Source organism: Talpa occidentalis, unplaced genomic scaffold, assembly GCF_014898055.3.
Source record: "Talpa occidentalis isolate TD23 unplaced genomic scaffold, MPIMG_talOcc4v2.1 talOcc4.15, whole genome shotgun sequence".
Lineage (NCBI taxonomy): Eukaryota > Metazoa > Chordata > Mammalia > Eulipotyphla > Talpidae > Talpa > Talpa occidentalis.
In genome coordinates, this window is record NW_023601543.1 from 26,386,641 (window position 1) to 26,398,689 (window position 12,049).

At 41.6% G+C, this 12,049-nt stretch overlaps 1 protein-coding gene across 7 annotated transcripts in view; it reads left to right on the top strand.

The window, feature by feature from the left end:
- The window catches only part of CHRDL1 (chordin like 1), a 165,358-nt gene that overhangs the window by 49,760 nt on the left and 103,549 nt on the right, over positions 1 to 12,049 (top strand). For 5 of the 7 annotated variants that reach the window (XM_037512070.2, XM_037512064.1, XM_054695611.1 and 2 more), the window contains exon 2: positions 8,775 to 8,923. In XM_037512070.2, the coding sequence (XP_037367967.1) occupies positions 8,827 to 8,923 (97 nt within the window). In that variant the 5' untranslated portion in view covers positions 8,775 to 8,826. Of the gene's footprint in view, positions 1 to 5,178; positions 5,342 to 8,774; positions 8,924 to 12,049 lie in introns of those variants that run through there. The other 2 variants (XM_037512069.2, XM_037512066.1) reach the window with 2 other exon arrangements.

The window sequence follows — 12,049 nt, forward strand, 5'->3', positions numbered from 1 at the left end:
AACCAATGTTACCTCAATAAAAAATAAATTAAAAAATTAAAATGACAGCATAAAAACAATCACACCTGAAACTTTAACACATGACCATAACCATGTACTGAAAATAAAAAGACCTCAAATTTGGGGCTGGAAAAAATTGTAGTTATGTGAGGTAATGCATGAATTACCTAATTTATTCTGGTAATCAGTTCACAATATATACATATATCACAACGTAAACATATATTGTACACCTTAAATTTACAAAATGTTACGTATCAATTATATCTCAATAAAATTTGAAAAAACAAGTTAAAAATGAGTATGAGTTATGAAATACATTGTAAGATCAACACACAACAGTCAATCCCATTTATACATATTAGTCGTGAACATGTGGAAGGCAAAATTAAAAACAATGACATCTACAGTTTCTCTAAAGAAAATAAAATATGTTGGTATAAGTCTAACAAAATACATACAGGATCTATATGCTGAAGATTTCAAAGCACTAACAAGTAAAATCAAAGATCTAAATAAATGGAGAAACATAATGTATTCATGGATTGGAAGACTCAACACATTTAGAGCTGTCAATTCTTCTGAAATTCATCTATAGGTTTAATGCAATTCTTACCCAAATCTGAGAAAGGTATTTGTAGACATAGACAAACTTATCTGAAATTTATACAGAATGATACAGCACTTAGAATAACTAAAGCAAGAATAATGTGAGAGAAAAGACTCTTTGATAATAGGACCTACTATATATCTATAGTAATAAAACTGAGTGTTGTTGATAGAGGGATATACATAGATAATGAAACGAAATAGGGGGACTAGAAATAAACCCATAGATATATACCCAACTGATGTTTGGCCACGGTATAAAAGCAGTTCAGTGGAAGAAAGACAGCTTTTTCAACAAATGGTTGTGGAACGATTTGACAGGCATAGGCAGAAAAAAAAAAGTGAACCTTGATGTAAACCATACTTTACACAAAAATTAAATCAAATGGTTCATAGATATAAATGTAAAACTTAAAACTGTAACACTTTCGGGCCTCCCCTGGTGGCGCAGCAGTTGGGCGCTGGGCTGTGAGGCTGCCCGCAGCGCCGGTTCGATCCCTGGCCGCCGGCGAGGGTCCCACATGGCGTGACAGACCTCTCCTGCTGCTCCCACTGCTCCTGCTGCTCCCCTCGGCAGTATATTTCGTCGGTCTGCCTGTTCTGTTCCCCACTCTGGCTCTGGTGAATTCTCTCACCCTCCCGCGCTTCTGACTGTACCCAGTGCTTGCATAAATAAATAAATCTAAAACAAAAAACAAAAAACAAAAAACCTATAACACTTTCAAAATAAAAGCATGTGGGATATATTCAGGATCCAGGGCTAGGCAAATTCTAAGACTTAATGTCAAAACAGGATCCATATGGAAAAATTGATAAATTGCACTTCATCACAATAACTTTTTCTATGAAAGCCCATGGGAAAGGATGAAAAGACAAACTCAGTCTGGGAGAAAATATTTGCAAATGACTATACAACAAAGGACTAGTATCTATAATATATAAAGAACTCTCAAAATTCAACTGTAAGAAAACAATCTAATTAGAAATGTATAAAATATCTGAAGAAATTCTTCATTGAAGAGGATGTCATGTAAATGAAAAAAACTGTAGACATCATAGGTACTAGGAAAATACAAATTAAAACCACAATGAGATAGCACTATATGCCTATCAGAATGGCTAGAATCAAAAATAATGGAAACAACAAATGCTGACAAAGATGCAGAGAAACTGGATCTATCATACATTGCTAGTAGGAATAAAAATAATATAGTCATTTTCCAAAAGTATGATGCAGTGAAACAGGACAGGTCTCTCTTCCAGTCCCATCAGATAAGCATGCTTATCTGTTGCATTTAACAAGTTCATCTTCTTGCATTCTAAGGAAAAGGAAGGATATCCCTGAGAGGATAACAAGGAAGTTAAACATCTAAGGAAATTAAACCTCAGGTGTTAACATAGCAAGCTGGTGCCCACCTGAAATCTCAGTATACCCGCATCAAAAGGACATGCAGACCCTAACCATCTCCCTTCTGTTTTACTCCTTTGTGTAGATACCCCTGCCCTCTGCCAAAGGGCAGGATGGTGATCTTTCAGACGGAGTCTGCTGCCCTCCACAGTTTGTTGACAAATTAAACTACTTTCCTTCTCCTCAAACCCCATTTCCTTTTATTGGCTGAGGGAAACTGAGGCCAACGTTTGGTATCAATTATATGGCACTCTTTCCAAAACTAAACATGCACTGACATACCATACAACCTAGGAACTGCACTGCTGGACATTTGTCCCAAAGAACTGAAACCTATGTTCATACAAATTTGTAGACAAATGTTCATAGTAGCTTTATTTGTAACCGCTGAAATCTAGAATCAATTCAGATGCCCCGCAATGAATGAATGATTGAACAAGTTGTGATGCATCTATACCGTGGAATACTACTCAGCAATAAAAGAAACAAACAGCTGATACATGGAACAACTAGAAATGAGCTCCCCAGAATTACCTTGAGTGAGAAAGGTCAATCTCAAAAGGTTATGCTTGGTATGATTTCATGTAACATTCTTAGAGGACAAAATTATAAAGATGGAGATTAGTTTAGTGCTTGGGGGGTGCATAAGGAAGATAGGGGGAAAGATAGGTATGGCTATAAAAAATTTATAGTGGGGTGTTGGCACTGTTTAATACCTCGACTATATGGGCACAGGATACTGCACATATGATAACATTTCATGGAACTATACACAGGGAAATGGGCACATGTAAAATTGTTGAAACTAGAATAAAGTGGATGAATTATCACTGTCAATATCTCAGTTATGATATTTACTAGATGCATGATGTTACCCATTCGGGGTGAAGGGTATTAGAGATTCCTCTGAATTCTTTCTTACAACTGCATGAAGATCTACAATTATCTCAAAATAAAATTTTTGTAAACATGAGCATGAGATGATTTAGGCTATAATTCCCCATTCAAAAAAAGTAGAGAAAAATAGTTTGACTTGAATAAGACTTGGTACATGGGACTAAGGTTAGGACTCACTAGAAATTGGAGTTCCCAGTTCAGAAATTAAGACTGGAACTTATACAAGGACCACCAGCATTTATGCTAATAAAGAATCTTTCAGAGAACAGGACCATTTGATTATAATGAATTGTTTCAAGCCATGAGGTTTGGGGATGATTTGTTATGCAGTGATCAGAATATTAAGCAAGGGGAGCTAGCAATTGTAGCCAAATAAATGAACATTTAAATCTCAGTGATTTTAAATATTTGGATCCATGTTTGCCTCTGGCTGCATCCTGAAGCCCATTTTCCTGAATACTCTTTGAGCATGTTGGGGTGATGATAACAGTTGGGGGATGCAGATACAAAGGAAACTGAACAGTTACTGTCCTTGAAGAACTCAAAGAACTAGTCAGACAAAAGTTTTCATCAGTGCATTACAAGACATGAAAACAGTTACAAGGCAAAACATCAACAAGTTCACACTAATATACTACAGCACAAATTGAATGCATGTGGCATTGTATGGCTACCCAAGCCGCAGGATGGAGCTAGACATTTTGGACCCTTAAGGCAACATTTCAGAAAGGGCCCCTTTTCCTTTGTTAACAGTGAAATAAACATCTCCAGAAAAGCAGGGGTGAGCTGGATGATATTAACACTTCTGAAAAAGAAAAAGGAGGTAACTTCCAGGACAATTATTCTTGTTTTAATATTCCTTTGTTCTCTGATCCCGATAAGTAGTTTTTGGCAGGCCATGATTTCTCTGAGCATGAATTTCCTCACCTATAGACTTGAGATAACAACAAGAGAGTAGTGGGTTTTAACTCACTGGCGTTGCTACATTCCAAAGCAGGAAATCAGAATTGGAATCTCAAATCTACCAATTACTAGCTGTGTGACCTTGGATACATCACCTCCTCTGCCAATCCCTACCCCCTCCTCCATCAATTTCCTGTTCTGTGACCTGAAGAGGTTAAGCTGAATCATGCAACACTTGAGGCCACAGACAGTTTAGTTTATTCTGAGAGTTTAAAAAGTAATGATATATATGAAAGTACTCTGTAAGCCATAAAGTGGTATACAAATGTTAGGAATATGGATATTATCCAGTCCTATGTTGAAAAAAGCACTGTAGCTCTCTCCTAAATTTAGGGACTTAAAATATAAATGGGTACTGTCTGTCAAGGCAGCCATTTCAGGCCCTCAGAGGATTCTCATAATTCTTTGTAACTATCACTCATAAAATAAACACAAATTTGGACTAGACTGTCTCAGGCTCAGCAGGGCATCAGCAGTGCTATTGTCAGTTCAAGGTTGGCTCTTGGCCCAACTCAGGATCTTAGGGACTGCTAGAACAGTGGTGGCTGAGGTGAGCCACCCCAAGTTATCTTCAAGCCCCCTTAATAGTTGGTAGAGACCCTTTCCATGGGACTGAGTCCTCTTTGTGGGATAAAGCAAATTTCTAAGGTGTCCTTTCTGTACACACACACACACACACACACACACACACACACACACACAGCCTTGAAGGACATCAAAGTTTTGCCACTTTCTCAGCTATTCTTCCAGGATTAGGGCAACGCCCCCATTGATAAGCAGCTTATTGGGGCAGCATTTGCGAGGCCAGCTCGTCTTGCGCCCTAGCATCAGCGCGGGACCAGACCAGGTGCACCCGGAAAGGTCCTTGTGGTGGAGGAGAGGGATTGCGTCCTTTCAGACAGATATGTCGGACGGGAGCCTGGCTCTCCTGGGCGGACGCCCGTGGCGGGGAACTCCTAGAGACAACCGCCACCGAGCGGGAGGAGGGGCCGGTGGAAACGTGCGGTCCCTTTAAGACCCCAACGCTCGCTTAGCCAGAGGAGGGGGGTGCAGTGGGGGCGCTGCGTGATGGGAAAGTCGCCGGCTGAGCCTCACACTTTCTCCCGATTTCTTAACTTTCGGGTCGGGGGAGCGGGAATAAAGCCCTTGTGCCGGGGCGGAGACGCGGTGCGGGCTTGCGGCGGCTGCTCGTCCGCAGACTTCCCGCCTGCGCCGAGCGGTCGGCTTCTCCGGCCAAGTGGGGAGCGGGCAGCGGCGGGCAGGTGGCCCCGGGAGTCTTGCGAGCCCGCTGCTTCCTCGTGGTGAGGGCGGTGATGTTTTTCCTCCCACCCACTTTGGAGTCCCCCCTCCCCCTCGCGCGCACTCTAGCTCTCGCCACAACCTGCGAGCCCCAGACCTCGGAGGAGCGCCCCGGGGAGCTTGGAGCGCGCGCACGCTTGGAAGACAGCGGAGGCCAGTGGCCAGGTCAGTGAGCAGTGCCCGGCGCCCACTTCCCCTACCTTCCTTTCCAGCCTCTGCACAGGTGGGGTAGCTTCTGTTGATTGGAGCTGCCCCTGGAAGTTCCCCCAGGGTACCCAGAACTCCTGGGACCTGCCATCGCAACTGGCTGTAAGGTCCAGCTGCCAGCCGCTGCCGAGAGTTGGGGCCTAGGGCTCCTGACCAAGGCAGGTTGGGGATTCTGGATTTGAACTCACCACTCCTGCTGGTTTGGCCTCTGTACCTCCAGTGTGGCTTGGGGGAGGCCACTTGCATAGCTACCTACCGGGTTCTGCAGTCCTCTCCCTTATTGCGGGTGTCCAGACCAGACCCTATTTTCACGCAGGCTGAGTTGCCCAGGACCAGTGGGTGATTAGTATGTGCTAAGGTTAATGAAACTGGGCAGGCGGGTTAGTGGCTCCTCTGTCCTGGGGCATCTGCCTCATTTTCCATCCCAGTCCACTGGGGTCAGAGTTGGATAAGCTGGGTTCAGGAAGCAGCAGTCTTGCCAGCGTTTAGGGCCTGGAGAGCCTGCCTTCTGGCCCCTCTCAGCCCTGCCACTAACTCTGTGACATGGACCTGGAGTGATCGGAGCTCTCTGGGCTGCAGGGTGCCCACTTTGAGGGTGGATTGTTGGCGCAATCAAATGAAATGATAGCCGGTAAAGTGTCTCGCAAGTCACATCCAAGGCGTTGTTTGTCAAGCTAAGCAGCAATGAAGGCATCGGACTCTGACAAGAGATTCGCGGGACCTAGACTGCCATTTTTCAGCGGTAACCTACCACCAGTGAACTTTTCTTGGGTGGTAGAGTAGGGAGCGGATTTTTAACTGATGGACACTGAGCTTCAGACTCTAGTGTCTTCTTATTGTTTGTCAGAAAGAGAATCGCTACCCTGGGGGCCGTCCCACAGATGATAGTGAATGTGAGATTACAAGGTCAGTCAAGCTTCTCGGGAGGATTAAAGAGACACCTCGGGGCGGGAAGAAGGAGCTGACATGTGCTCATCTCTTAGCTTTCCTTTGGGAATGGCTCTTGGAGACCTCTTCTGAGAACGGATGGACTCCCCACACTTCCTGGCCCAGATTGCCTTGCTGGGAGAGGAGTCCTGGGTTCCTAGTCCTGATGCAAATGAACAATGTGAGTGCTTGTTTCTTGGAGGCACCTTAATTGATACATTTCTGTAGGTTCTGACTTGTTTCTTGTTCTCCTGTGAAGCCCAATCACCCTCCCCCTCTGTCAGTAGCAGGGTTTTGTTTTCTTTGTTGCTTTCTTGTTGGGGGCCTAGATCTCCCCTGAAACAAGTCAATGGACACAATTCAAAGTAACCTGTAAAACAGCCAGTGCAAGTTCAATGGCACAACGGCCTGTGTGAAGCAGAGAGTTAATGCAGAAATAACTCCAGTTAACTGGGTCAAAGTATAATTTGAAAAATTAAGGACAGTTTGGCTCTTTGCAAGAATGAGAGTGGGCATGTTTGCTGAGCAGTACTTGCTTGTGTTTATTGTTGTAGTCCTAACAAATGTCTCGAACAATCCTTATACCCCCCCCTCCAAAGTTATAGAGCTCAGAAATTGAATGGTGAGGAACTCTGGGGAGGGAACTCTTCTTGGTCTATATTTCTGTACAGAATACAAAGGCAGGCTTCAGGATCTTGTAAATCAAACGTGAATATTTATAAAGTGATTCGTTTTCTGATGTTCTCCATCACTGTCTGGGAGGCCGCACAGATGACAGGAATGCCAAAAAAGATTAATTGCACTCTAGTCACTGACTTTACTATTTGCTCATAACATTAGTTGGGACCCAAGAAAAGCAAAAAAAAAATTCGAAGGGTCGTTTTCTTGCCAGTTTGAGTTATGAAGCAATGCTACTGTTCACCGAATCACCCCACCATTGTACAAGAAAAACAACTTTGTTGGTTCTTGCATGGGGAGACCAGAAAACTGTGGTTTGAAAAATACCCCCTGAGATCCCTCGGTGATTGTGATAAATTGGGTTTCAGTGGTTAAAAAATCGTTCTTATTTGGAGGCTGGGGAGGGGCAGGGATGGGGGCCCTAGTCAAATAGGCTCAGGAAGAACCTCACTGGGGTGGGTAGCTATGTTAAACTGTTCGTGGAAATGATTTGCTACAAAGGAACCTGGTAGCTGAGAGCACAGTGATGGTGGACAGGAACTCCCAGAGGAGACTGAGAAGGCTGAACCCAGGTGTTTGGAAGGTTAGGGACAAGCCCTAGCCCGAGGAGAATTTAATCCTTACGGCAGCAGGGAGGCGGGAGAGAAGGCACACTCTTGTGACAAATCTTGACTGACAGCATAAATTATTCTCTATGATCAGTTCATCTTTGGCTACATATTCATACTTTGAAACAAGAGATTTATCTGTACAATTTCATAGCATTTAAACTAGGAGCTGGTTTATCCACATCATACCCAAAAGAATTCGGTTCTCTACATCTTGCATTCCTTCCAGCTTTTATCAATATGTAGGTTGAATCCTCTGAAAAGATCAATGAGTTAGTTCCTATCCAGAGTTAACCCCGGATTGGAAATAAGTGTTTCTACAATATTTGAATATTTGCAAGTCACTTTAAAATCTATGCATGTGAGTTATAGCAAATTTTCTGCATTCTGCAGCCCCAGACATTTAAGATTTCCAACCCTTCGCATGGAAATGCAAGCCTCATCCCTTTAAGAATTGTAGTTGCTTTGATGGACTTTGCATGGTGGTACAATGTGAACACATTGCCTATTTAGATTGTCTAATTTCCCTTAAAAAATGTCCTATTTTAAATTTTCATCTCACAGTGAACTTCATGTGAGAGGAATATGCCTGAACCATTCCCGTGTTTAATTCATTCACTTGTGAATTGCATCTGTTCTTAGGTAGCCAAACTGAAGGTACTTTCAGTTCTCATAGCAGACACAGAAGAACATTGATCAATATGTGCCTCATCCCTGAAGGATTAATAATAACAGTAGTCTTAAAGCTAAGATTAGTTAACTTTCATTTCAGAAATTGTTTGGGTCTCATGCCTATTACTTTTATCTTGCTTGCCAAAGTAGAAGTTTTGCAAACCCCAGTTTCCCTTTTCTCCCAAAGAAAATCTCTTGAGAAATCAACTTTAATTCCCTCAGAAAGGAGGATTTCAAAATTTATTTTTATTTTCCTGAGACTTGCCTGTAAGGATTTTAGCCTTTGCGCTGCGTAGGAGCGCATGTTCATTGGCTTCAGTTTTCTTCCACAATCTTTGCAAGTCAGGAGAGGCGAGTTCTCTTTCTTATGCAGGAAGATAATGCTTGCATTTTGTGTAAATTCTCCAGCATTTTTCTTCCTTAACAAGTGAGAAGTGTAAGAATCAATGAGCTCCATCAGTTCCAGAGGATCTGTTTTAAGTCTTTTTTTGCTTTCTTCCCAACAGCTTGAGTACACCAGGTCCTGAAAGTTTTGAGTTACCTTTTGTAGTGGCCAAAATGAGAAAAAAATGGAAAATGGGAGGCACGAAAAACATCTTTTCCTTGTTGCTGTTCTTCCTTTTCCTCGAAGGAAGCAAAACCGAACAAGTGAAACGTAAGTGTCTTGATTTTGAAAAACAAGATGCTTTCTTGTAATTTCTTTGAAAATGTGGTTATAATCTGGAGCGATTGTGATTTAGCCCAAATGTGGCTATGCCATTGTTCTAAGAGAAGAAAGTTAATGTTACTGGTTTATGCATGAGTTGATAAAAGAATGAGAGCTTTGAATCGGGCCAACTAAATTTGGGGCTGTTTTTCTGATTATCATATATAGTTGTCATCTCATAGAACACATGACACATTAGCCTATTTTCCTTTTCCTGTTCTAAACTGTACAAATCTCATTCCATTTTACGTAACTCTAGAAATATCCGACAGATGAGCTGGATTTTTTCCCAAATTTCAGATTCTTCAGCAAAGGTTTTCAGTTTATGAAAAAGAATAACACAGAAAAGAAGAAAAAATAAAGCAGCTCTGCCTATTCCCTTATGCCGAAAAACGAAGGGGGGGAAAACCTTCACATGAACTGGATGCAGATGAAAAATCCTTTGAGGAAATTGAGATTCCAGGGACCATGAGCAAATTGGATGCCATTTATTGAAAGGAACGTCCCTGCAAAGCCAGGGAATATTTCTAGAAAGTCAGCGATCCGTGTGATGGGCTAACACATTGGAGAAAAGCAGAGTGGCAGGAAGGGGGGATAATTAACCCTTTTTGCCGCCACATTTGGGAGCTTTATGAGTAACTGTTGACATCTCTGCTCTTGTTAGGGGCTTTCTGCTGCTTCTGCACAATGTGAACCTCACCTTATTTGGGCCACTTGCAGCCACCTCTGAAATGGACACTTGCTCTAAATTTGAAGGAAAAATTAGAGCTCTAGTTCCACTTTTTGGCTGCATCAAAAGAAGCAAGAAGTGGAACTGGTCCAAGAGGGACATTGTCTGCTCCACTGAACTTATTCATGAGAAGGAACTGAGAAAATATTCTGGGTAGGAACTGAAACAGCATCTGAAGTCCATCACTGAAAGATTTATCTCTTTTATCAGCATACGTGAAATAGATCAGGCATGAGGCTTGCTGACAGGGAGAACAGTGCCACACCTATTCTTTAATGTTTCTGTCCTCCTGTGATTTTCATAGTAAACTTAGCCTTCTTCCTGGGAGAAACCATGCTTTTTTTTTAAGATTTATTTATTTATTTATACAAACACTGGGTACAGTCAGAAGCCAGAAGCGCAGGAGGGTGAGCAAATTCACCAGAGCCAGAGCGGGGAACAGAACAAGCAGACTGACGAAGAAATACACTGCTGAGGGGAGCAGCGGGCATGGCAGGAGAGGTCTGTCGCGCCATGTGGGACCCTCACCGGTGGCCAGGGATCAAGCCAGAGCTACAGAGGCTGTGGGCAGCTTCGCAGCCCAGCGCTCAACCTCTGCACCACCAGGGGAGGCCCGAGAAACCATGCTTTTGATTAGACTTTTCTGCATGACTGATCTATGATGATATCTCGTATGATTGGGACATAAGAGGAACTTTAGCAGGGCCTGATCCCACCAAGGAAACGTGGATGAGTCTCTCCACTAGTATTCCTCCAACAATCTCCTCCTTCCACTTGAATATGGTTCATCTCAGAGCCCTCTTTTTCCAGAAGTTCTCCCTATTTTAAGTGTCTAGGATAGATAAGTTGTCCAACTACTCTCAGCTCAGTCACAATCAGCTGGACTTAAAATCTTTCCTCCAGTAAAAAGAAACTTGCATTATGGCCTGTTACTGATGGCATCGTGGGGGAAACTTGCAAGTCTTAGAAGACCATCTCTTCTGGGAACTCGTCCATATTTATGAAGAATTGAGAAACATTGACAAACCAAAGAAAAATATGGCTTAAAAATATTTGTAGACCAAAAAATCTATCACTTTCTGGCATTTTTTTCTGCTTATGAATTTGTCTAAAGTCCTTTTGGTAGTCTCTGGGTGTCAAAGTGATTTTGTAACAGATGGCCCAGGACACTAGTTCTGGTGTAGCGTTTTAGATTTATGGTCAGATGATGAGGCTAAAAGTCATGGTCATTCCCTGAATGAGCCACTTAGCATCATTCTGTGTGGCCACATGCAAACTATCTCAAGATATGTGTATCATCATCTCCACTAAAGGGACATTCTCAAAACATAGATCCTATGTATATTGCCCTTACACACAGGTGCACACACACAATATATGCACAGAGATTTATGTTGCAGCCCTAACAGTGAGCAGCAAGAAGCTGTGGAAATGTCAATCCATAAAGGAAATAGCTATATTAATGACCCATACAATCCATCTTATCATGCTGCCATTACAAACATTGCTTATTGAAAATGTTATAGCACTAAAAATGCTATGTACAAAATGATATGAAAATATGTAAGCTTTATAAAGAATTCCTCACCCCCATTACACTCTCCAGATGTAACCATTACTAATAGTCTGCTATGTGTTCTCCCAAACTATATTATAAAAGCTTACATACATGTCTATCCAGTTTTTCTTTTACAAAATGGAATATTATATATATTTTTTTCTTTAACTTGTTTTTATTCAACAAAAATATGTCAAGTATATCCTTCCATGTCAGAACATTGCCATATAATAGGGCCATATTCTTTCCAATGCCTGCAGTTTCCAATTGCATAAGTGTGCCATGGTTTATTTATCCAATCCCTATTTATAGATCTTTAGGTTGCTTCCAGTTTTGGCATTACAAATAAGGCATTAATGACCACCTTTAGGTATTTTGTCAAGTATTTGTGTGGAATTGTTAAGTCAAAGTGTATGTTCAGTTTTAATCTTTGTAAATACTGTCAAATTGTCCTTCAAAAAATTGTGTCAGTTTATATACCATCTATATATGAGTGCCTATTTCTAACTTCTTAACCAAAAATATTATTAATCTGTATATTTGAGGGCCAGTTCAGTAGGGAAATCATATTTCAATTTTGCTTTGATATTTTTCTATCACAGGAGCATTTTTTCGATTATTTTTAATTCAACTGTATTTCTTCAGTAACTTGTCTATTTTTCAGTTGGGTTTGCCCTAGCTTATTTATTAACATTTTGTTATTTCAAAATTTTTTCTTAACCTTTGCATTTTAAATATTAATTCCCAAGTCTGGAATTTGCTTTAAACTTAGCTTAGTTTATATTTT